General features: G+C 48.2%; 1 protein-coding gene across 3 annotated transcripts; it reads left to right on the forward strand.

The window, feature by feature from the left end:
* The first annotated feature begins 283 nt into the window (after nt 1-283).
* Nucleotides 284-22,271, forward strand: LOC134586345 (uncharacterized). 3 transcript variants are annotated; one of them, XM_063441816.1, is made up of 6 exons: nt 284-424; nt 5,396-5,466; nt 5,955-6,062; nt 13,433-13,567; nt 19,012-19,485; nt 20,930-22,271. In XM_063441816.1, exons 2-6 carry the CDS (start codon nt 5,433-5,435, stop codon nt 21,643-21,645), a joined length of 1,467 nt encoding a protein of 488 aa, XP_063297886.1. In that variant the 5' UTR covers nt 284-424; nt 5,396-5,432; the 3' UTR covers nt 21,646-22,271. The 3 variants fall into 3 exon arrangements, with proteins under 3 accessions (XP_063297886.1, XP_063297885.1, XP_063297884.1); XM_063441815.1 differs by lacking the exon at nt 284-424 and adding an exon at nt 4,969-4,998; XM_063441814.1 differs by lacking the exon at nt 284-424 and having other exon boundaries at nt 5,057-5,466.
* Nucleotides 22,272-26,160: the final 3,889 nt, after the last annotated feature.

Consider the following 26,160-nt stretch of genomic DNA (forward strand, 5'->3'; position numbering starts at 1 on the left):
GGGTCTCAGTGTATAACTCTAGCCATAGCACAGGAGTAGTGGATACAGGGAGAGGGTCTCAGTGTATAACTCCAGCCATAGCACAGGAGTAGTGGATACAGGGAGAGTATAGAAAGTTGGAGGAGGCCGGAAGCAGAGTGCATGCCGGGAGATGTAGTCTTTCTCTTGCCGGAAGTCGCTGTGTCCGCCTGTTACCGGAAAGCTGGTGCCGCCGGGATTTGTAGTTCCCGGATACCGCCTGCTCGCTGTGCATGCCGGGAGGTGTAGTTTCTTCGCTCTCCTTCTCCGCGATGTGATTCTGACGCTGAACTCGGACTCCCAGCATTCATTGCGCCGGGATCCGAGCGGAGACACTGATTCTCGGTCCCGGGGTTCACCGGGAGAACAAGGGGTTCATGGGGGCCCCGGGGGGCGGGGAATGAAGGTGACCGAGGGGGGGAAACGGCGGGGAGGGGGGGATAGAGAGTGACTGGGGGGGGGGATAGAGAGTGACTGGGGGGGGGGGGGATAGAGAGTGACTGGGGGGGGGGGATAGAGAGTGACTGGGGGGGGGGGGATAGAGAGTGACTGGGGGGGGGGGGGGATAGAGAGTGACTGGGGGGGGGGGGGGATAGAGAGTGACTGGGGGGGGGGGGGATAGAGAGTGACTGGGGGGGGGGGATAGAGAGTGACTGGGGGGGGGGGGGGATAGAGAGTGACTGGGGGGGGGGGGGGATAGAGAGTGACTGGGGGGGGGGGGGGATAGAGAGTGACTGGGGGGGGGGGGGATAGAGAGTGACTGGGGGGGGGGGGATAGAGAGTGACTGGGGGGGGGGGATAGAGAGTGACTGGGGGGGGGGGATAGAGAGTGACGGGGGGGGGATAGAGAGTGACGGGGGGGGGGGATAGAGAGTGACTGGGGGGGGGGGATAGAGAGTGACTGGGGGGGGGATAGAGAGTGACTGGGGGGGGTAGAGAGTGACTGGGGGGGGGGGATAGAGTGACTGGGGGGGGGATAGAGAGTGACTGGGGGGGATAGAGAGTGACTGGGGGGGGATAGAGAGTGACTGGGGGGGGGGATAGAGAGTGACTGGGGGGGGGATAGAGAGTGACTGGGGGGGGATAGAGAGTGACTGGGGGGGGATAGAGAGTGACTGGGGGGGGGGTAGAAAGTGACTGGGGGGGGGGATAGAGAGTGACTGGGGGGGGGATAGAGAGTGACGGGGGGGGGGATAGAGAGTGACTGGGGGGGATAGAGAGTGACTGGGGGGGGATAGAGAGTGACTGGGGGGGGGATAGAGAGTGACTGGGGGGGGATAGAGAGTGACTGGGGGGGGGGATAGAGAGTGACTGGGGGGGGGGGATAGAGAGTGACTGGGGGGGGGGTAGAGAGTGACTGGGGGGGGATAGAGAGTGACTGGGGGGGGATAGAGAGTGACTGGGGGGGGTAGAGAGTGACTGGGGGGGGGGATAGAGAGTGACGGGGGGGGATAGAGAGTGACTGGGGGGGGATAGAGAGTGACTGGGGGGGATAGAGAGTGACTGGGGGGGGATAGAGAGTGACGGGGGGGGGATAGAGAGTGACGGGGGGGGGATAGAGAGTGACGGGGGGGGGATAGAGAGTGACGGGGGGGGATAGAGAGTGACGGGGGGGGGATAGAGAGTGACGGGGGGGATAGAGAGTGACGGGGGGGGATAGAGAGTGACGGGGGGGGATAGAGAGTGACGGGGGGGATAGAGAGTGACGGGGGGGGGATAGAGAGTGACTGGGGGGGTAGAGAGTGACTGGGGGGGTAGAGAGTGACTGGGGGGGGATAGAGAGTGACTGGGGGGGGAATAGAGCGCGTGTAATGGGAGGAGAATAGCACATGTATGACAGGAAGAATAGAGCGCGTGTAATGGGGGAGAATAGCGCGTGTAATGGGGGAGAATAGCACATGTATGACAGGAAGAATAGAGCGCGTGTAATGGGAGGAGAATAGCACATGTATGACAGGAAGAATAGAGCGCGTGTAATGGGAGGAGAATAGCACATGTATGACAGGAAGAATAGAGCGCGTGTAATGGGGGAGAATAGCACATGTATGACAGGAAGAATAGAGCGCGTGTAATGGGGGAGAATAGCACATGTATGACAGGAAGAATAGAGCGCGTGTAATGGGGAGAATAGCACATGTATGACAGGAAGAATAGAGCGCGTGTAATGGGGGAGAATAGCACATGTATGACAGGAAGAATAGAGCGCGTGTAATGGGGAGAATAGCACATGTATGACAGGAAGAATAGAGCGCGTGTAATGGGGAGAATAGCACATGTATGACAGGAAGAATAGAGCGCGTGTAATGGGGGAGAATAGCACATGTATAACAGGAAGAATAGAGCGCGTGTTATGGGGAGAATAGCACATGTATGACAGGAAGAATAGAGCGTGTGTTATGGGGAGAATAGCACATGTATGACAGGAAGAATAGAGCGCGTGTAATGGGGAGAATAGCACATGTATGACAGGAAGAATAGAGCGCGTGTTATGGGGGAGAATAGCACATGTATGACAGGAAGAATAGAGCGCGTGTAATGGGGAGAATAGCACATGTATGAAAGGAAGAATAGAGCGCGTGTAATGGGGGAGAATAGCACATGTATGACAGGAAGAATAGAGCGCGTGTTATGGGAGGAGAATAGCACATGTATGACAGGAAGAATAGAGCGCGTGCAATGGGGGAAAATAGCACATGTATGACAGGAAGAATAGAGCGCGTGTAATGGGGGAGAATAGCACATGTATGACAGGAAGAATAGAGCGCGTGCTATGGGAGGAGAATAGCACATGTATGACAGGAAGAATAGAGCGCGTGCAATGGGGGAGAATAGCACATGTATGACAGGAAGAATAGAGCGCGTGTAATGGGGGAGAATAGCACATGTATGACAGGAAGAATAGAGCGCGTGCCATGGGGAGAATAGCACATGTATGACAGGAAGAATAGAGCGCGTGCCATGGCGAGAATAGCACATGTATGACAGGAAGAATAGAGCGCGTGCCATGGGGAGAATAGCACATGTATGACAGGAAGAATAGAGCGCGTGTAATGGGGGAGAATAGCACATGTATGACAGGAAGAATAGAGCGCGTGTAATGGGAGAGAATAGCACATGTATGACAGGAAGAATAGAGCGCGTGCCATGGGGAGAATAGCACATGTATGACAGGAAGAATAGAGCGCGTGTAATGGGGGAGAATAGCACATGTATGACAGGAAGAATAGAGCGCGTGCCATGGGGAGAATAGCACATGTATGACAGGAAGAATAGAGCGCGTGCCATGGGGAGAATAGCACATGTATGACAGGAAGAATAGAGCGCGTGCCATGGGGAGAATAGCACATGCATGACAGGAAGAATAGAGCGCGTGCCATGGGGAGAATAGCACATGTATGACAGGAAGAATAGAGCGCGTGCCATGGGGAGAATAGCACATGTATGACAGGAAGAATAGAGCGCGTGCCATGGGGAGAATAGCACATGTATGACAGGAAGAATAGAGCGCGTGTAATGGGGGAGAATAGCACATGTATGACAGGAAGAATAGAGCGCGTGTAATGGGGGAGAATAGCACATGTATGACAGGAAGAATAGAGCGCGTGCCATGGGGAGAATAGCACATGTATGACAGGAAGAATAGAGCGCGTGCCATTTGGAGAATAGCACATGTATGACAGGAAGAATAGAGCGCGTGTAATGGGGGAGAATAGCACATGTATGACAGGAAGAATAGAGCGCGTGCCATGGGGAGAATAGCACATGTATGACAGGAAGAATAGAGCGCGTGCCATTTGGAGAATAGCACATGTATGACAGGAAGAATAGAGCGCGTGTAATGGGGGAGAATAGCACATGTATGACAGGAAGAATAGATGGCGTGCCATGGGGAGAATAGCACATGTATGACAGGAAGAATAGAGCGCGTGCCATGGGGAGAATAGCACATGTATGACAGGAAGAATAGAGCGCGTGTAATGGGGGAGAATAGCACATGTATGACAGGAAGAATAGAGCGCGTGTAATGGGGGAGAATAGCACATGTATGACAGGAAGAATAGAGCGCGTGTAATGGGGGAGAATAGCGCGTGTATGACAGGAAGAATAGAGCGCGTGCCATGGGGAGAATAGCACATGTATGACAGGAAGAATAGAGCGCGTGCCATTTGGAGAATAGCACATGTATGACAGGAAGAATAGAGCGCGTGTAATGGGGGAGAATAGCACATGTATGACAGGAAGAATAGATGGCGTGCCATGGGGAGAATAGCACATGTATGACAGGAAGAATAGAGCGCGTGTTATGGGGAGAATAGCACATGTATGACAGGAAGAATAGAGCGCGTGTAATGGGAGGAGAATAGCACATGTATGACAGGAAGAATATAGCGCGTGTAATGGGGGAGAATAGCACATGTATGACAGGAAGAATAGAGCGCGTGTAATGGGGGAGAATAGCACATGTATGACAGGAAGAATAGAGCGCGTGCCATGGGGAGAATAGCACATGTATGACAGGAAGAATAGAGCGCGTGTAATGGGGGAGAATAGCACATGTATGACAGGAAGAATAGAGCGCGTGCAATGGTGGAGAATAGCACATGTATGACAGGAAGAATAGAGCGCGTGTAATGGGGGAGAATAGCACATGTATGACAGGAAGAATAGAGCGCGTGTAATGGGGAGAATAGCACATGTATGACAGAGGAAGTGAAAGGATATGAAGTATTTAAGTTTTCTTGTTCATATGTATTTTATGCTTAGATAAGGTTTATAATCATTAGTGCTGACTGTAAGGATATGAAATAGTTAAACTCTTTTTGAATTATATGTTTTTAAATAATGTTTGAAATAATTATGCTGACTTTGGCAGATGTATTTTGTACCAAGGTCTTCCTTCTATAGGATGTGCGACCTCGCTCGACCTCAGGATGTTTCTGCCTGTCTTTATTCAAATGCTTATCTTTTAATGTCAGCCAAGTATGTACTATTAACTACAAGGAAGCGATAAATCTCGCTGCTTGCGTGACAAAGCCCTGAAAATACACTCATTGAGACTTTTTGTTAAGCACTTTCGAGTCTTTTGCTAACAAGAAGCTCCCATCAATTGATTTGGTGACTGAGAGGTTCGAGAACTGAGGGAGTTAAAGAGAAGTCGATTAACCCTTTCAGGAAGAAGAGTGTGTGAAGGAGGGGGAGATAGAGAGAGCTTGTGATGAGAGCAGAGAGAGTGTTCACATTGGGGGAGAGATGACGGCCGGAGAGTATCAGGATCTTCTTCTTTTTCAGAAGAGTTTGGGGAGAGTCCTGGTGAAGCCAGCATTTTCCTGAGAGTGTGAGAAACTGCGACTGTAATGTTAATCCCTTTTTCTTTCAGGATCTGGTCGTTGTGCTTTCAGGACGAACTGAGCATCATGGAGGAGAATTTCCTGTTCCTCGATTCTCTGGGTGAGAACACGGTGTCTTTATTTCACTAGCAGTGACTTGTAAATTCCATGAACCCATAAGATTTAATACGATTCATGGAATTTCGAAGTCACGTGATTAGAGTGAGTGTGGCTTTAATCCAGTACTCCGAATGTAAGATACTAGAATGGCTGGGCATCTCCAATAATCGGACAGTGAGGTTATAATGCCGGTAATCTGTAAGAAATGAAAGTAGAGTGTTGAGTTTCAGACCAATCCTCATTAAATCCCCTCTTATTACATGGCCTGTGGATTCAGTCTGCAAACAGACAGATGAAGGTCTCTGTGGCTGATGTTGGGACCCACCAAACCCCGGTCTCTCCAGTCTTAGTAACATCTAGTTTGATTTCTTTTGGTAACACATTTGTTTAATAATGTAGCTTTCGTCATGGTTGTGGTGACAGAGAAGGTCATGGGGTGGGTGCAAGACACACTGATCTCACACTCACTCCATATTATATGGTAAACAGGTAATTACTCGGCCGTTCCTGATAGCATGGCGAAACAAGAATCAATGAGAGAGCCGGGAGCTTGTGGTGCAAAGATGAAACGGGAAGGTTCTGAAACCAGAAACTCAGGTAAGTGAGGAGAAAACGCATTAAATATGACCTTAGTGGTAATTTAATTTGTCTTTCAGACTGTGCTGTATTAAATAAACTGTCATATCTTGCGTTCACGTTAATGAGCCCTTGGGGAACACTGACAACATAGGGTGTGTCTTCTGTGATTAACTTAAAGGAACATTGCAAGTACCATAACCACTACAGTGGATCACTCTTATCCAGTGAGCTAAGCCTTGCACCACCGGCACTCCTGGCATTGAAGGTGGGTCGACTCCAAGTGGTGAACTCCAACTTAGAAGTCAAACCATTCTAAACCAGTTCGACTTGCCTTGTGTTTCCCCCTGTCTGCTGTGCGTTTCCCCCTGTCTGCTGTGCGTTTCCTCCTGTCTGCTGTGCGTTTCCTCCTGTCTGCTGTGCGTTTCCCCCTGTCTGCTGTGCGTTTCCCCCTGTCTGCTGTGCGTTTCCCCCTGTCTGCTGTGCGTTTCCCCCTGTCTGCTGTGCGTTTCCCCCTGTCTGCTGTGCGTTTCCCCCTGTCTGCTGTGCGTTTCCCCCTGTCTGCTGTGCGTTTCCCCCTGTCTGCTGTGCGTTTCCCCCTGTCAGCTGTGCGTTTCCCCCTGTCAGCTGTGCGTTTCCCCCTGTCTGCTGTGCGTTTCCCCCTGTCTGCTGTACTTTCTGTCTGCTGTGCGTTTCCCCCTGTCTGCTGTACATTCTGTCTGCTGTGCGTTTCCTCCTGTCTGATGTACGTTCTGTCTGCTGTGCATTTCTCACTGCCTGTTGTACGTTCTGTCTGCTGTGCGTTTCCCCCTGTCTGCTGTGCGTTTCCCCCTGTCTGCTGTGCGTATCCCCCTGTCTGCTGTGCGTTCTGTCTGTTGTACGTTCTGTGTACCATGGGTTTCCCGCTCTTCAGTACGTTTTCCGTGTGTTGTCTCTCCAGTTTGTGTGTGTTTCCGGCTTTGTGTTCTCTCTCCTGTCTGTGGGAATTTCCCACTGTCTGCTCTATGTTCTCTCATTCTTGGCTGTTTGTGTTTCTCACTGTCTGCTCTATGTTCTCTCATTCTTGGCTGTTTGTGTTTCCCACTGTCTGCTCTATGTTCTCTCATTCTTGGCTGTTTGTGTTTCCCACTGTCTGCTCTATGTTTTCTCATTCTTGGCTGTTTGTGTTTCTCACTGTCTGCTATATGTGCTCTAATTCTTGGCTGTTTGTGTTTCTCACTGTCTGCTGTATGTTTTCTCACTCTTGGCTGTTTGTGTTTCCCACTGTCTGCTCTATGTTCTCTCATCCTTGGCTGTTTGTGTTTCTCACTGTCTGCCTTATGTTCTCTCACTCTTGGCTGTTTGTGTTTCCCACTGTCTGCTCTATGTTCTCTCATCCTTGGCTGTTTGTGTTTCTCACTGTCTGCCTTATGTTCTCTCACTCTTTGCTGTTTGTGTTTCTCACTGTCTGCACTATGTTCTCTCACTCTTGGCTGTTTGTGTTTCTCACTGTCTGCTCTATGTTCTCTCATTCTTGGCTGTTTGTGTTTCTCACTGTCTGCTGTATGTTTTCTCACTCTTGGCTGTTTGTGTTTCCCACTGTCTGCTCTATGTTCTCTCATCCTTGGCTGTTTGTGTTTCTCACTGTCTGCCTTATGTTCTCTCACTCTTGGCTGTTTGTGTTTCTCACTGTCTGCTCTATGTTCTCTCATTCTTGTCTGTTTGTGTTTCTCACTGTCTGCTCTATGTTCTCTCATTCTTGGCTGTTTGTGTTTCTCACTGTCTGCTGTATGTTTTCTCACTCTTGGCTGTTTGTGATTCTCACTGTCTGTTCTATGTTCTTTCATTCTTGGCTGTTTGTGTGTCAGCTGTATGTTCTCTCTGCTCTGTGTTTCCTTCTCTCAGCTTTGTTTACTCTTCCTCTGCCTGCTAATTTATTTTAGTTAGGACAAGAGATCAGGGCAGTATCAGATTATCTTCTCTCTCTAGGTGAATTGCTTTCCCAGGACAATGTACACTGTCTCTAATGGGTCTCTATGGCCAGTATGCAATCATACTGTCTCTGATGTTCTCTCTCCAGTTGGTTTTCTCGTGGAGCAGTGTATGCAGTCAGACTGTCTCTGATGTTCTCTCTCCAGTTGGTGCTCTCGTGGAGCTGTGTATCCAGTCAGACTGTCTCTCGTGGCGCTGTGTATGCAGTCAGACTGTCTTTGATGTTCTCTCTCCAGCTGGTGCTCTCGTGGAGCTGTGTATGCAGTCAGACTGTCTCTCGTGGCGCTGTATATGTAGTCAGACTGTCTCTCGTGGAGCAGTGTATGCAGTCAGACTGTCTCTCGTGGCGCTGTGTTTGCAGTCAGACTGTCTCTCGTGGCGCTGTGTATGCAGTCAGACTGTCTCTCGTGGAGCTGTGTATGCAGTCAGACTGTCTCTCGTGGCGCTGTATATGTAGTCAGACTGTCTCTCGTGGAGCAGTGTATGCAGTCAGACTGTCTCTCGTGGCGCTGTGTTTGCAGTCAGACTGTCTCTCGTGGCGCTGTGTATGCAGTCAGACTGTCTCTCGTGGCGCTGTGTATGCAGTGGGGCTGTCTCTCATGGAGCTGTGTATGCAGTCAGACTGTGTCTCGTGGAGCTGTGTATGCAGTCAGACTGTCTCTCGTGGCGCTGTGTATGCAGTCAGACTGTCTCTTGTTGCACTGTGTATGCAGTGGGGCTGTCTCTCATGGAGCTGTGTATGCAGTCAGACTGTGTCTCGTGGAGCTGTGTATGCAGTCAGACTGTCTCATGGCGCTGTGTATGCAGTCAGACTGTCTCTCGTGGCGCTGTGTATGTAGTCAGACTGTCTCTCGTGGCGCTGTGTATGCAGTCAGACTGTCTCTCGTGGCGCTGTGTATGCAGTCAGACTGTCTCTCGTGGCGCTGTGTATGCAGTCAGACTGTCTCTCGTGGCGCTGTGTATGCAGTCAGACTGTCTCTCGTGGAGCAGTGTATGCAGTCAGACTGTCTCTCGTGGAGCAGTGTATGCAGTCAGACTGTCTCTCGTGGAGCAGTGTATGCAGTCAGACTGTCTCTCGTGGAGCAGTGTATGCAGTCAGACTGTCTCTCGTGGAGCAGTGTATGCAGTCAGACTGTCTCTCGTGGAGCAGTGTATGCAGTCAGACTGTCTCTCGTGGAGCAGTGTATGCAGTCAGACTGTCTCTCGTGGAGCAGTGTATGCAGTCAGACTGTCTCTCGTGGAGCAGTGTATGCAGTCAGACTGTCTCTCGTGGAGCAGTGTATGCAGTCAGACTGTCTCTCGTGGAGCAGTGTATGCAGTCAGACTGTCTCTTGTGGCGCTGTGTATGCAGTGGGGCTGTCTCTCATGGAGCTGTGTATGCAGTCAGACTGTCTCTCGTGGAGCTGTGTATGCAGTCAGACTGTCTCTCGTGGCGCTGTGTATGCAGTCAGACTGTCTCTCGTGGAGCTGTGTATGCAGTCAGACTGTCTCTCGTGGAGCTGTGTATGCAGTGGGGCTGTCTCTCATGGAGCTGTGTATGCAGTCAGACTGTCTCTCGTGGCGCTTTTTGTATGCAGTCAGACTGTCTCTCATGTTCACTCTCTAGTTGGTGCTCTCGTGGAGCCGTGTATGCAGTTGGTGCTCTCGTGGAGCAGTGTATGCAGTTGGTGCTCTCGTGGAGCAGTGTATGCAGTTGGTGCTCTCGTGGAGCTGTGTATGCAGTTGGTGCTCTCGTGGAGCTGTGTATGCAGTTGGTGCTCTCGTGGAGCTGTGTATGCAGTTGCTGCTCTCGTGGAGCTGTGTATGCAGTGGGGCTGTCTCTCATGGAGCTGTGTATGCAGTCAGACTGTCTCTCGTGGCGCTGTGTATGCAGTCAGACTGTCTCTCATGTTCTCTCTCCAGTTGGTGCTCTCGTGGAGCAGTGTATGCAGTTGCTGCTCTCGTGGAGCTGTGTATGCAGTGGGGCTGTCTCTCATGGAGCTGTGTATGCAGTCAGACTGTCTCTCGTGGCGCTGTGTATGCAGTCAGACTGTCTCTCATGTTCACTCTCCAGTTGGTGCTCTCATGGAGCTGTGTATGCAGTTGTTGCTCTCGTGGAGCAGTGTATGCAGTTGGTGCTCTCGTGGAGCAGTGTATGCAGTTGGTGCTCTCGTGGAGCCGTGTATGCGTGTATGTAGATGGTACTCTCTTGGAGCAGTGTATGCAGTTGGTGCTCTCGTGGAGCTGTGTATGCAGTTGGTGCTCTCGTGGAGCAGTGTATGCAGTTGGTGCTCTTGTGGAGCAGTGTATGCAGTTGGTGCTCTCGTGGAGCAGTGTATGCAGTTGGTGCTCTCGTGGAGCAGTGTATGCAGTTGGTGCTCTCGTGGAGCAGTGTATGCAGTTGGTGCTCTCGTGGAGCAGTGTATGCAGTTGGTGCTCTCGTGGAGCAGTGTATGCAGTTGGTGCTCTCGTGGAGCAGTGTATGCAGTTGGTGCTCTCGTGGAGCAGTGTATGCAGTTGGTGCTCTCGTGGAGCAGTGTATGCAGTTGGTGCTCTCGTGGAGCAGTGTATGCAGTTGGTGCTCTCGTGGAGCAGTGTATGCAGTTGGTGCTCTCGTGGAGCAGTGTATGCAGTTGGTGCTCTCGTGGAGCAGTGTATGCAGTTGGTGCTCTCGTGGAGCAGTGTATGCAGTTGGTGCTCTCGTGGAGCAGTGTATGCAGTTGGTGCTCTCGTGGAGCAGTGTATGCAGATGGTGCTCTCGTGGAGCTGTGTATGCAGTTGGTGCTCTCGTGGAGCTGTGTATGCAGTTGGTGCTCTCGTGGAGCTGTGTATGCAGTTGGTGCTCTCGTGGAGCTGTGTATGCAGTCAGACTGTCTCTCGTGGAGCTGTGTATGCAGTCAGACTGTCTCTCGTGGCGCTGTGTATGCAGTCAGACTGTCTCTCGTGGAGCTGTGTATGCAGTCAGACTGTCTCTCGTGGCGCTGTGTATGCAGTCAGACTGTCTCTCGTGGAGCTGTGTATGCAGTGGGGCTGTCTCTCATGGAGCTGTGTATGCAGTCAGACTGTCTCTCGTGGCGCTTTTTGTATGCAGTCAGACTGTCTCTCGTGGCGCTGTGTATGCAGTCAGACTGTCTCTCATGTTCACTCTCCAGTTGGTGCTCTCGTGGAGCCGTGTATGCAGTTGGTGCTCTCGTGGAGCAGTGTATGCAGTTGGTGCTCTCGTGGAGCAGTGTATGCAGTTGGTGCTCTCGTGGAGCTGTGTATGCAGTTGGTGCTCTCGTGGAGCTGTGTATGCAGTTGGTGCTCTCGTGGAGCTGTGTATGCAGTTGCTGCTCTCGTGGAGCTGTGTATGCAGTGGGGCTGTCTCTCATGGAGCTGTGTATGCAGTCAGACTGTCTCTCGTGGCGCTGTGTATGCAGTCAGACTGTCTCTCATGTTCACTCTCCAGTTGGTGCTCTCATGGAGCTGTGTATGCAGTTGTTGCTCTCGTGGAGCAGTGTATGCAGTTGGTGCTCTCATGGAGCTGTGTATGCAGTTGGTGCTCTCGTGGAGCCGTGTATGCAGTTGGTGCTCTCGTGGAGCCGTGTATGCAGTTGGTGCTCTCGTGGAGCAGTGTATGCAGTTGGTGCTCTTGTGGAGCAGTGTATGCAGTTGGTGCTCTCGTGGAGCAGTGTATGCAGTTGGTGCTCTCGTGGAGCAGTGTATGCAGTTGGTGCTCTCGTGGAGCAGTGTATGCAGTTGGTGCTCTCGTGGAGCAGTGTATGCAGTTGGTGCTCTCGTGGAGCTGTGTATGCAGTTGGTGCTCTCGTGGAGCTGTGTATGCAGTTGGTGCTCTCGTGGAGCTGTGTATGCAGTTGGTGCTCTCGTGGAGCCGTGTATGCGTGTATGTGGATGGTACTCTCTTGGAGCAGTGTATGCAGTTGGTGCTCTCGTGGAGCTGTGTATGCAGTTGGTGCTCTCGTGGAGCAGTGTATGCAGTTGGTGCTCTTGTGGAGCAGTGTATGCAGTTGGTGCTCTCGTGGAGCAGTGTATGCAGTTGGTGCTCTCGTGGAGCAGTGTATGCAGTTGGTGCTCTCGTGGAGCAGTGTATGCAGTTGGTGCTCTCGTGGAGCAGTGTATGCGGTTGGTGCTCTCGTGGAGCAGTGTATGCAGTTGGTGCTCTCGTGGAGCAGTGTATGCAGTTGGTGCTCTCGTGGAGCAGTGTATGCAGTTGGTGCTCTCGTGGAGCAGTGTATGCAGTTGGTGCTCTCGTGGAGCAGTGTATGCAGTTGGTGCTCTCGTGGAGCAGTGTATGCAGTTGGTGCTCTCGTGGAGCAGTGTATGCAGATGGTGCTCTCGTGGAGCTGTGTATGCAGTTGGTGCTCTCGTGGAGCTGTGTATGCAGTTGGTGCTCTCGTGGAGCTGTGTATGCAGTTGGTGCTCTCGTGGAGCTGTGTATGCAGTTGGTACTCTCGTGGAGCTGTGTATGCAGTTGGTGCTCTCGTGGAGCCGTGTATGCGTGTATGCAGATGGTACTCTCGTGGAGCCGTGTATGCAGTTGCTGCTCTCGTGGAGCCGTGTATGCAGTTGCTGCTCTCGTGGAGCCGTGTATGCAGTTGCTGCTCTCGTGGAGCCGTGTATGCAGTTGCTGCTCTCGTGGAGCCGTGTATGCAGTTGGTGCTCTCGTGGAGCCGTGTATGCAGTTGGTGCTCTCGTGGAGCCGTGTATGCAGTTGGTGCTCTCGTGGAGCAGTGTATGCAGTTGGTGCTCTCGTGGAGCAGTGTATGCAGTTGGTGCTCTCGTGGAGCAGTGTATGCAGTTGGTGCTCTCGTGGAGCAGTGTATGCAGTTGGTGCTCTCGTGGAGCCGTGTATGCAGTTGGTGCTCTCGTGGAGCCGTGTATGCAGTTGGTGCTCTCGTGGAGCCGTGTATGCAGTTGGTGCTCTCGTGGAGCCGTGTATGCAGTTGGTGCTCTCGTGGAGCCGTGTATGCAGTTGCTGCTCTCGTGGAGCCGTGTATGCAGTTGCTGCTCTCGTGGAGCCGTGTATGCAGTTGCTGCTCTCGTGGAGCCGTGTATGCAGTTGCTGCTCTCGTGGAGCCGTGTATGCAGTTGCTGCTCTCGTGGAGCCGTGTATGCAGTTGCTGCTCTCGTGGAGCCGTGTATGCAGTTGCTGCTCTCGTGGAGCCGTGTATGCAGTTGCTGCTCTCGTGGAGCCGTGTATGCAGTTGCTGCTCTCGTGGAGCCGTGTATGCAGTTGCTGCTCTCGTGGAGCCGTGTATGCAGTTGCTGCTCTCGTGGAGCCGTGTATGCAGTTGCCGCTCTCGTGGAGCCGTGTATGCAGTGGGGCTGTCTCTCATGGAGCTGTGTATGCAGTCAGACTGTCTCTGATTTTCTCTCTACAGTTGCAGTGGGGTTGAAGTGTATGCAGTCAGACTGTCTGATTACATTCTGTTTGTTTGCAGGGTACGAGCTGTTCCGATCTGGACGTTCCAGTCCCTCCCCTGATATTATAGTGAAGATTGAGCCAGACGAGGAGCCCTGTATGTGGGAACAGAAACAAAATGGAGATAGAGAAATGGGCCACAACACTGGCACAAGTGAGTACGAGTAGGTGTGTTGTAGAGTATATTTGTCAGTCTATATTGAAGGTGCCAGTTTGTCTTTGGATGAATGTATACTTGGGTGACATGAAGATGCCAGCTTGTTTGTCTGTGAATGAGGAGGCCAGCTTGCTTGTCTTTGTTCAAAGGTGCCGGGCATGCCACCTGGTCTTTCTGTGGGGATTGTACCAGCTTGTCTGTCAGTGGGGGATTGTACCAGCTTGTCTGTCAGTGGGGGGATTGTACCAGCTTGACTGTCAGTGGGGGATTGTACCAGCTTGACTGTCAGTGGGGGATTCTACCAGCTTGTCTGTCAGTTGGGGATTGTGCCAGCTTGTCTGTCAGTGGGGGATTGTGCCAGCTTGTCTGTCAGTGGGTGATTGTGCCAGCTTGTCTGTCAGTGGGTGATTGTGCCAGCTTGTCTGTCAGTGGGTGATTGTGCCAGCTTGTCTGGCAGTGGGGGATTGTACCAGCTTGACTGTCAGTGGGGGATTGTACCAGCTTGACTGTCAGTGCGGGATTGTACCAGCTTGACTGTCAGTGGGGGATTGTACCAGCTTGTCTGTAAGTGGGGAATTGTGCCTGCTTGTCTGTCAGTGGGGAATTGTGCCAGCTTGTCTGTCAGTGGGTGATTGTACCAGCTTGACTGTCAGTGGGGGATTGTGCCTGCTTGTCTGTCAGTGGGGGATTGTACCAGCTTGACTGTCAGTGGGGGATTGTGCCTGCTTGTCTGTCAGTGGGGGATTGTACCAGCTTGTCTGTCAGTGGGGGATTGTACCAGCTTGTCTGTCAGTGGGTGATTGTACCAGCTTGAATGTCAGTGGGGGATTGTACCAGCTTGACTGTCAGTGGGGGATTGTGCCTGCTTGTCTGTCAGTGGGGAATTGTGCCTGCTTGTCTGTCAGTGGGGGATTGTGCCTGCTGGTCTGTCAGTGGGGGATTGTACCAGCTTGACTGTCAGTGGGGGATTGTACCAGCTTGACTGTCAGTGGGGGATTGTACCAGCTTGTCTGTCAGTGGGGAATTGTACCAGCTTGACTGTCAGTGGGGGATTGTACCAGCTTGTCTGTCAGTGGGGGATTGTGCCAGCTGGTCTGTCAGTGGGGGATTGTGCCAGCTGGTCTGTCAGTGGGGGATTGTGCCAGCTGGTCTGTCAGTGGGGGATTGTGCCAGCTGGTCTGTCAGTGGGGGATTGTGCCAGCTGGTCTGTCAGTGGGGGATTGTGCCAGCTGGTCTGTCAGTGGGGGATTGTGCCAGCTGGTCTGTCAGTGGGGGATTGTGCCAGCTGGTCTGTCAGTGGGGGATTGTGCCAGCTGGTCTGTCAGTGGGGGATTGTACCAGCTTGTCTGTCAGTGGGGGATTGTACCAGCTTGTCTGTCAGTGGGGGATTGTGCCAGCTTGTCTGTCAGTGGGGGATTGTGCCAGCTTGTCTGTCAGTGGGGGATTGTGCCAGCTTGTCTGTCAGTGGGTGATTGTACCAGCTGGTCTGTCAGTGGGGGATTGTGCCAGCTGGTCTGTCAGTGGGGGATTGTGCCAGCTGGTCTGTCAGTGGGGGATTGTACCAGCTTGACTGTCAGTGGGGTATTGTGCCTGCTTGTCTGTCAGTGGGGGATTGTGCCTGCTTGTCTGTCAGTGGGGGATTGTGCCTGCTTGTCTGTCAGTGGGGGATTGTGCCTGCTTGTCTGTCAGTGGGGGATTGTGCCTGCTTGTCTGTGAGTGGGGGATTGTGCCTGCTTGTCTGTCAGTGGGGGATTGTGCCTGCTTGTCTGTCAGTGGGGGATTGTACCAGCTTGACTGTCAGTGGGGGATTGTACCAGCTGGTCTGTCAGTGGGGGATTGTGCCAGCTGGTCTGTCAGTGGGGGATTGTGCCAGCTGGTCTGTCAGTGGGGGATTGTGCCAGCTGGTCTGTCAGTGGGGGATTGTGCCAGCTGGTCTGTCAGTGGGGGATTGTGCCAGCTGGTCTGTCAGTGGGGGATTGTGCCAGCTGGTCTGTCAGTGGGGGATTGTGCCAGCTGGTCTGTCAGTGGGGGATTGTGCCAGCTGGTCTGTCAGTGGGGGATTGTGCCAGCTGGTCTGTCAGTGGGGGATTGTGCCAGCTGGTCTGTCAGTGGGGGATTGTGCCAGCTGGTCTGTCAGTGGGGGATTGTGCCAGCTGGTCTGTCAGTGGGGGATTGTGCCAGCTGGTCTGTCAGTGGGGGATTGTGCCAGCTGGTCTGTCAGTGGGGGATGGTGCCAGCTGGTCTGTCAGTGGGGGATGGTGCCAGCTGGTCTGTCAGTGGGGGATGGTGCCAGCTGGTCTGTCAGTGGGGGATGGTGCCAGCTGGTCTGTCAGTGGGGGATGGTGCCAGCTTGTCTTTCAGTGGGGGATGGTGCCAGCTTGTCTGTCAGTGGGGGATTGTACCAGCTTGTCTGTCAGTGGGGGATTGTGCCAGCTTGTCTGTCAGTGGGGGATTGTGCCTGCTTGTCTGTCAGTGGGGGATTGTGCCTGCTTGTCTGTCAGTGGGGGATTGTGCCTGCTTGTCTGTCAGTGGGGGATTGTGCCTGCTTGTCTGTCAGTGGGGGATTGTGCCTGCTTGTCTGTCAGTGGGGGATTGTGCCTGCTTGTCTGTCAGTGGGGGATTGTGCCTGCTTGTCTGTCAGTGGGGGATTGTGCCTGCTTGTCTGTCAGTGGGGGATTGTGCCTGCTTGTCTGTCGGTGGGGGATTGTGCCTGCTTGTCTGTCAGTGGGGGATTGTGCCTGCTTGTCTGTCAGTGGGGGATTGTGCCTGCTTGTCTGTCAGTGGGGGATTGTGCCTGCTTGTCTGTCAGTGGGGGATTGTGCCTGCTGGTCTGTCAGTGGGGGATTGTGCCAGCTGGTCTGTCAGTGGGGGATTGTGCCTGCTTGTCTGTCACTGGGGGATTGTGCCTGCTTGTCTGTCAGTGGGGGATTGTGCCAGCTGGTCTGTCAGTGGGGAATTGTGCCAGCTGGTCTGTCAGTGGAGAATTGTGCCAGCTGGTCTGTCAGTGGAGGATTGTACCAGCTGGTCTGTCAGTGGGGGATTGTGCCAGCTGGTCTGTCAGTGGGGGATTGTGCCAGCTGGTCTGTCAGTGGGGGATTGTGCCAGCTTGTCTTTCTCTAGGTCAGGAGTCACAACATTAGCATCTCTTAGGGCCACAGTTCATCAGGGGATGAAAATGTTGATTTGCCTTTTTACGTTGTAACCTAGTCTGCATATCAGCCTGTGGGCACAACTTGTCTGCCTTTGGGTGACAGTGATTTGTAACTGTGTTTAGGTGCTTTGTTTTATGTCTATGTGATATTGATATTGGGAATTGACCGATAGCATTTTTCTAGAGCTTATGCATATTATCGGTCGCCTTTGTCAATAATCTGTGCATTAACTGAACATTCTGACAGCAATCACACTCTCTCAATCTCAGATAGCCAATACATGCTAGGATCACTCAGACCACAACACGTGCAGTGCTGTTAATGATAGGAGCAGTCATACTCCTATCACTCTCAAGCAGCCAGCCCAGTACATGACAGTTGATTGTCATTGTCACACCTCCATGCCTTCAGCTGAGCTCTGCATACAGGTAGGGGTGACCTAATGTTGCAATATGGCTGGTGGCTGGACTTTCCGAATGACCGGTGGAGTAAGTTATTGGTAATGGCGGTAAATTTCAAAGCCAATAGTGAATATCAGAAATATGACCCATTTTGGCGCTAATAATCGGCGGAAACGATAATTGCTCTACCCTGATTGATATAGAAAGTAGTAGATACCTGGAAAAGCAGCAATGGCTAATGGAGATACAACAAGGGTAGTAGATACCTGGAATAGCCTTCCAGTGGGAGCAGTAACAGTGATATAGAAAGGGTAGTAGATACCTGGAATAGCCTTCCAGTGGGAGCAGTAACAGTGATATAGAAAGGGTAGTAGATACCTGGAATAGCCTTCCAGTGGGAGCAGTAACAGTGATATAGAAAGGGTAGTAGATACCTGGAATAGCCTTCCAGTGGGAGCAGTAACAGTGTTATACGAATGGTAGTAGATACCTGGAATATCCTTCCAGTGGAAGCAGTAACAGTGATATAGAAAGGGTAGTAGATACCTGGAATAGCCTTCCAGTGGGAGCAGTAACAGTGATATAGAAAGGGTAGTAGATACCTGGAATAGCCTTCCAGTGGGAGCAGTAACAGTGATATAGAAAGGGTAGTAGATACATGAAATAGCCTTCCAGTGCATCTTAAAGGACCACTATAGTGCCAGGGAAACATACTCGTTTTCCTGGCACTATAGTGCCCTGAGGGTGCCCCCACCCTCAGGGACCCCCTCCCGCCAGGCTGGATGGAGAGTAAAGGGTTAAAACTTACCTGTATTCCAGCGCCGGGCAGGGAGCTCTCCTCCTCCTCTCCGCCTCCGATCCTCCTGAATGCGCATGCGCGGTAAGAGCTGCGCGCGCATTCAGCCGGTCGCATAGGAAAGCATTTAGAATGCTTTCCTATGGACGCTTGCGTGCTCTCGCTGTGATTTTCACAGTGAGAATCACGCAAGCGCCTCTAGCGGCTGTCAGTGAGACAGCCACTAGAGGATTTGGAGACTGGATTAACCCATTTATAAACATGTTTATAAAAAAAGGGTTAATCCTAGAGGGACCTGGCACCCAGACCACTTCATTAAGCTGAAGTGGTCTGAGTGCCTAGAGTGGTCCTTTAACTATTACAACAAGCCAGTGTTTTTTGTCAAATAACAATTTTAGTCGACTAAAAGTTTTGATATTTAGTCGACTAAAAATAAACTGAAATTAAAACAATTCAGATGACTAAAATACGACTAAAATGGCTTTTTAGTCAAAAGACTGACTAAAACTAAACAGAAATTTGCCGCCAAAATGAACACTGCGACAAGCGGTAATGATACGCTGAGTTGTAATAATAGATTGAGTTGTAGAGGTGATGTTGCTTAGACTGCCCCTTGAACCTTGTTTCTAGTTGGAGACGTTAGATCCAAGCTGTATTAAAGGTAGTGTGTGGGTGCTGGGTCCTGCATCAATTCTAAATGGAATAGGCACTGTTTAGATCAAATACGTGCACCCCAGTTAATTTGGAAATAGGCTGCCGTGATCGGGTATCTATGGTAAACTGTGACCATTTAAAATTGATGCAGAATGAGAAGTTTAGTACTTAGAAAGCATAATATGGATTTAGTATGTTTTTTATAAAGTGGATTATATGTATATGCTATAAAGCTTTGATTTAATATGCAATATAAAGTGTATTATGTATATAGTACATATTATAAAGCTGTTCCATGCCACGAGATGCTGCGGCATGCGTTTGGTGCAGCGCCTCAAGTTGTGCGGCAGCTTGAGTTTGTTTTTTTTCTTTGAAGCCAAACTTTGATGAAAATGGAGTAGGCTTGCAGTGATCCTCAGACCTAGACATCTTCTCCAGTTATACAGCATCAGATAGATGGAGATGACCTTCAGCTGGAGGAGTCTTCGCAGTCTCAGCAGCAGGCCGAACGAGAACGCCAGCGCAATGTCCGATTCTCTGAAGAGGAAAACGATGTTCTAATCAACAGCATTATGCCCCATTACGACAGACTATTTGGGAAATTTGCAGCACGCAACTCGACTGCCGTGAAGAATGCGCTTTGGAGAGAAATTGTGTCATCTGTTAATGCCATTTCTGCCTACCCCAGGTCAGTGCAAAACTGTAAGAAAAGATACGCAGATATTAAGCGGAAAGTTAAAGACAAGCTGAGCAAAATTGCCAAACATCGGAGGGCCACAGGGGGTGGTGCTCCACTAAACATCTCCTTCTGGCCTTACGAACGTGTGATGGAAAAGATGATCTCCGCTGACATTGTGGCAGGAGTCCCCGGTGCAACGGATTCTGGGAGAATGCTGGATCAGTATTTTGCAGGTAAAAGGATGGCAATGGGTTCGGGGGGTATGTGGACACATTGGTTTTCCAATAAAATCTGCCTAAACACAATTTATATACCCGGTCCAACTCTTTTTATGACGTGATTAGCTGGTGTGAAAACTGTTGTTGTGGCACGTTGATGTACTGATATACCTTATCCAGGAACGCTCTGAAAATCACAAGAAATCCCCACTAAAATTATAGAATTAAGCTGTTCAGGTACTACCAGCACTACTTTGGGCTTATCCCTTATATTTAGATATACAATAAAGATAAAACTTCCTAATAAAGGGATTGCATGAAGACAAAAATAGTGACTGATTAATTAGATCTGGTTTGAAGTCTGGGGATACTAAATACAAGTTTATAGCAGCTTAGCAAGTAGATACAATGGATCCAGTGTCTCGGAAGGCTTTATGAAAGGGATTCTATATTGTCAGGAAATAAGCCGTTTTCCTGGCACTATAGAATCGTACAGTATAAAGGGATGGGGCTAGTCCTCACAGACTTGTATAGAAACGAGAGAGATAAGTTGGAAAGATTCAAGTTAAGTAAAGCTAGGTGAATCTCTCTTACTTGAATGTCTAAATGATATAGGGGTACAAAGATTAAATAAATGTAAAAAAAAAATCAGAGGCTACCTGCAATCACTGTCCTTATCCTGAAATAATCCTATAACGTCATATAACTACCTCTATAACATAGATAAATAATCTGATAACGTCACATAACTACCTCTATAACATAGATAAATAATCAGATAACGTCACATAACTACCTCTATAACATAGATAAATAATCCTATCACATCACATAACTACCTCTATAACATGGATAAATAATCAGATAACGTCATATAACTACCTCTATAACATAGATAAATAATCAGATAACGTCACATAACTACCTCTATAACATAGATAAATAATCAGATAACGTCACATAACTACCTCTATAACATAGCTAAATAATCAGATAACATCACATAACTACCTCTATAACATACATAAATAATCCGATAATGTCACATAACTACCTCTATAACATACATAAATAATCCGATAATGTCACATAACTACCTCTATAACATAGATAAATAATCCTATAACGTCACATAACTACCTCTATAACATACATAAATAATCCGATAATGTCACATAACTACCTCTATAACAAAGATAAAGAACTTCTGTCAGTAATGGAGTGACCGGCATGTGGAGTAACATTAGAATAGGCTCATTATATGTGTAAAACAGTGGTGCTGTGACACGTTTGAAGCATGTAGGTAGAGATCCACTGATTTATTCAACAGTGTTGAGCTGATTGTCTTGCCAATTGGGAGGAGATTAACATGCTTAACGCAGTGATGACTACTGAATCTGTTTGTGAAATTAGATGAATTTCCATTAAACTTTTTTCATAACTCTTTCTCAATTTCTAGGAGGACCCTCTGACCATTATATGGTTGATCTTCATGACAGCCAGGAAGTTGATGATGATGAGATTGCAGAAGGTGATGAATTCCAAACTGTCACACATGATGACACCAATGACCAAGATTATACAGATGATAATCCTGACATTGAAGATGAAAGATCAGTATATCAGGAGGACATGACGAGAGAAAACAGACCAGAGCCATCTATGCTGAGATCAACCCAAGACCAAATCTCTAATGTGAGGAAACAAACCATAAGGGACCACACAACCTTGATCTATGCAGAGCAGAGCCATTTCCGACGGACAATGGCCAAAAAACTGGATATCTTGAATAATAACGTTAAAATTTTGAACAGAAATGTTAAAACGTTTCAGAAATCGTTCAGTCAAAGCATTGGCACCATCTCTGAGACCATGAAGCAGCAGAATGTGATCTTTGAGAAGCTGTCTTCTAACCTTTTACTTATGGCAGAGCAGCAGCAACAGCACAATCAACAGTGTATGACTGGTCTGCATCAAGTCCTCCAGTCCTCCAGGGAGTGCCCCTCATCCCCCAGTGAAAGTCTGAGTGAAACGTCTTCGATAGTGACCACGGAATGTGTTGTTCCACTGGAATTACAGGCAAGGAGAGGCACCCGCAGACACTGGAGGCGAGGACAAAGAGGCCACAAGCCTCCAGGTTCAGCAGAACAGATGTCGAAAAAAAGCCGTCACTGACCAGGAACTGTAGCTGTTCTATTTTATCTATATACTGTTATTACAGTGTTAGCTTTTAGTTTGGTTTAGTTTTGATACTTTTGGAGAAAAAAATAAAATAAAAAAATGCTAAACTCTTTTACGCTATGAAAATAAATCTTTATCATTCCAGGTATAATATGGTACTGGGTGAAGATGGTATTAGGTCATTGAGTCCACAGCCACCACTATAAACTTGTTCAGCTACACCTGGCTACCTTAATAGGGCAGAATTTCAAAGCTAGTTCTCTCTGTCAGTCTTTCCATTGAGGTCCGTTACTGGGATCCACAATACACATTTCATTGGTTATGTCCGGATATATGCAAGGCTTGCTCCTCCACATAGTGCTGTCTTTGGAATGTAATCATCGGACTTGGCGTCAGGCGCATGGATGTGAAATAACCGGCTATAACGCAAATCAAATGGACTGTGAAAGGATCTTACCATTAAACAATTATCTGTCTGCCTTTCTACTGCAAGTAACCAGAATCCATTTTTAGTCTGCAATGGTGCAGAAGAAACCTCTGATTTTACTCCTAGTTGGCACATTCTCTGTTAATTTCAAATCATCACATTGTGTTTTAATAATAAATGTTATTCTGTGTTACTTTCTGGTATTCAATTTGAGCAAGCACCTTGCTGCTCATGTATCACTTTATTGCATCAATGCTGCTTGAACACACCTCGTGGACAGGATTTTACTTAGAAAATCTTGGGAGGGGGTTTAAAAAACATTTTTCACTTTGCATTTTTGAAATTCTGGCAGCCAACTTTAATTTTCCTTATCCAACTGAGGATACAATCAGATGAAATATTGAGACCGTATTTCTTCATAGTGCTCTCTTATAAAGATTACTTGAACACACAAATTGAGAGACGCTTTATTTCTCTCTCTTTCTTTTGTCAGCTGCAATGAGAAGGGGCATTTTTTTTTGTCATTTCTTCCACTTTCTATTGCTGTCCGGCTTTGTGATCTCATACCATGTTTAATACACCAGGAGTGACGACAATATAGTAAATTGTAGACTTGAGGCCACTGACAAACTCTGACTAAAGTGGACTCCTGCAGCAGACATACTAGAACAGACAAAACAGTCAGTCCTCATCTACCAAATGGCCACTGCTTTCCTGTCACATTCACTTACTTCCTTTCAGCTGAGGTACAGCTGGAGAGACATTTCAACAAGTTCCTTCAGATGGTGGGTGTCGATATTTAGGTTTAGTTGGGATCCTGGTGAGATGGTCTGGGATCCAGGCAGCTCCTCCTTTGCATTAACCCCTTCACTACTAGAATCCTGTATACATGTTTTTACTTTCATTTTGCAATGCAGCCTGTGAAGCCCCTCTTACTCTCAATGTTTTACTGAAGGAGATATCTCTAGGCAAGCTTCATTTTGTCCCAATGCATGGCTGAAAGCTGACTTTAAAAGGCATCACCCAGCCTCATCATTCCACAGGTTTTAATTAGAAACTTCATTCATGCGATCTAAGAATTTATACTAAAATTAAACATTTGAATTTTGTAAATTTACATCATTCTAAAGAGAAGCTGTCACTTTTCTAGAATTTACTATACATTTAAAACACCGAAAGTCACCCATAAATCATGTTAACCTTTTTTCTTTAGATGTGCCATTTTGTTTTCAAATTTATATTAATGATTTAGCAGATGCCATCACAATCCAGTACAGACAAGGCACAGTCAGTGCACACAATGCTAACGAAGAGGAGAAATCGAAACCTTAATTTCTCCTTTTTTACTCTATGCTGACTGCCAGATGTAAAGGACAGCACTTATAACAGTATTGACAGGGAGTGAAAGAAACGCTGTAGGTAGACTATAGTCAATAGAACCACTACAGCTTAATGGTGAGTATAGTCTGCCCCTGCAGGCTTTTTTGCTGTAAACGTTGTCTTTTCAGCCTAGGAATACCTCTAGTGGTCACTCCTCAGATGGCCATTAGATGTGCTTCCTGGGTCAGTGCTGCATAGTGTCACTGACATTCAGTGTCTCCAGACTCTGAACTTCTCCCATAGAGATGCATTGGTTCAATGATGTCATCAGAATTTCCATTGTGATTGGCTGAGAAGATCGATTCTGATGATATCAGTCAAAGAGACAGAGCCAAACAGGCTGGAAATAAAGTGCGTTTAAACGTTATTTAAGGAGGCTAGCGTGTTTTTTTAACACTATTGGGTCAGGAATACACGTATGTGTTCCTTTAACAACTTCATCTTATTGACATTGTTATAGTGCATTCAGTGCTGGCCATGCTGTTCTACCGCCCAAAACCCTTTATTTCACTATTTAGAAGTCCTGGGTAGGACTCTCATACCGCAAGGTCATGCATAATCGTTATGGTTGGCCAGAGAATTGTTGAATACAATGTTTCTCAGTGGAGGAATTGTATGTGCGTGCCATGAATGTGCCTATGTTTCCCAATTCCTCTATGTATTTGCCTGTCGATTACGTTACTCGAGAAGGAGGTTGCGGCAGCGCCGAGGGAGACTGTGCTGGTGAAAAGGTGAATAGTCAGTTCATTTGAATATTTGTATATTTTTTTTTACACATGAGGGGCTAAATGACAAGGGGCATCAGAGTTGTAGCATTATGATACAGATTTGTATTCCTAATTCTAGTGTTCTTTTAAAGGGACACTATAGTCACCAGAACAACTACAGCTTATTGAATTTGTTCTGGTGAGTAGAATCATTACCTTCAGGCTTTTTGCTGTAAACACTGTCTTTTCAGAGAAAATGCAGTGTTTACATTACAGCCTAGGGATAACTCCACTGGCCACTCCTCAGATGGCTGTTAGAGATCCTTCCTGGGTCATGGCTGCCTAAAATGCATCCAAACATTCAGTATCTCCTCCCTCTGCATGCAGACACTGAACTTTCCTCATAGAGATTAATTGATTCAATTCATCTCTATGAAGAGATGCTGATTGGCCAGGGCTGTGTTTAAATCGTGCTGGCTTTGCCTCTTTGTCAGTCTCAGCCAATCCTATGGAGAAACATTGTGATTGGATCAGGCTACCACTTCTGATGATGTCAGCAGGCAGTGGGCAGGTCTACAGGAAACGGGGACAAAGCCTGCAGCTCCAAACTTAAATACAAGTAAGATTTTAATATTTTTAGGGAGGCATGAGGGGACCAGGGTGGCTAGATGGTGGTTTTAACCCTATAGGGTCAGGAATACATGTTTATGTTCCTGACCCTATAGTGTTCCTTTAAGACGGAGTTGCTTAGTTACAGGATAAAGAGGTGTATATCTAAAATTATATTTTCAAATATGTGTATTGGTAAACATGTTAAAATTCTGGGAAGTGATGTTTACTCTTTCATTTATATACGTCTCTAAACAACGATCTTTAAATATTGGTAATTTATCCTAATTTTATGTTATGCAATGTGTCCAGTCATTCAAATAAATGCTATGCTAATATGTTTTAAAGCAAACAGTGTTTGGTAGTGAAGGAGTTATCAAAGTAATTTAGGATGAGAACAAAAGAAGTTACCATTTATAGTATGCATATTAATAATAATTAATATCACTGTTTGTTAAAATGCCTATAATCCACCTTAAAGGCATCTATTGATTTTGAAAGCACAACTTCCCTATGCATAGAATTCCACATCTATAAAGAACTCTTTTTACACAGCTGTAGGTTACATTCTGTCTGGTCTCAAAAAATGTGATCTTTCCTTTGTACAATCTTGTTAATAAACAGATTATCAGAGACCTCTTTGTACTGGCACTCAATCTATCCCAAAAGCTATTTTCCAATTATAAAGAACTGATTGTCTAGCATTTCTTTTTTATTATTATTATTATTATTATTATTGCCATTTATATAGCGCCAACAGATTCCGTAGCGCTTTACAATATTATGAGAGGGGATTTAACTATAAATAGGACAATTACAAATAAACTTACAGGAACAATAGGTTGAAGAGGACCCTGCTCAATCGAGCTTACATTCTATAGGAGGTGGGGTGGAAAACACATTAGGACAGGAATTTGCAATCAAATAAGGTGGGCTGCCCTTTAGGAGAGGGCAAGAGACAGGTATGTGAGGTAGGGGTTAGTCTTGGAGGCCATAAGCTTTCCTAAAGCGATGGGTTTTAAGGCACTTCTTAAAAGATGCAAGACTAGGGGAGAGTCTGATGGCGGTAGGCAGGCTATTCCATAGGAAGGGAGCCGCCCGCGAGAAGTCCTGCAAGCGCGAGTTGGCCGTACGAGTGCGGACAACGGACAGGAGGTGGTCACGGGCAGAGCGGAGAGACCGAGAAGGGACATACCTATAGATCTGTGAGGAGATATAAGAGGGGCTAGGGTTGTTCTGTGCTTTATAGGTGTGAGTTAGTACCTTGAATTGACTCCTATAGCATACAGGAAGCCAATGTAAGGACTGGCAGAGGGGTGAGGTGTGAGAGAAACGACTAGAGAGGAAAATCAATCTAGCAGCAGTGTTCATTATGGACTGAAGGGG

The sequence above is a fragment of the Pelobates fuscus genome, chromosome 2, assembly GCF_036172605.1.
Source record: "Pelobates fuscus isolate aPelFus1 chromosome 2, aPelFus1.pri, whole genome shotgun sequence".
Taxonomy (NCBI): domain Eukaryota; kingdom Metazoa; phylum Chordata; class Amphibia; order Anura; family Pelobatidae; genus Pelobates; species Pelobates fuscus.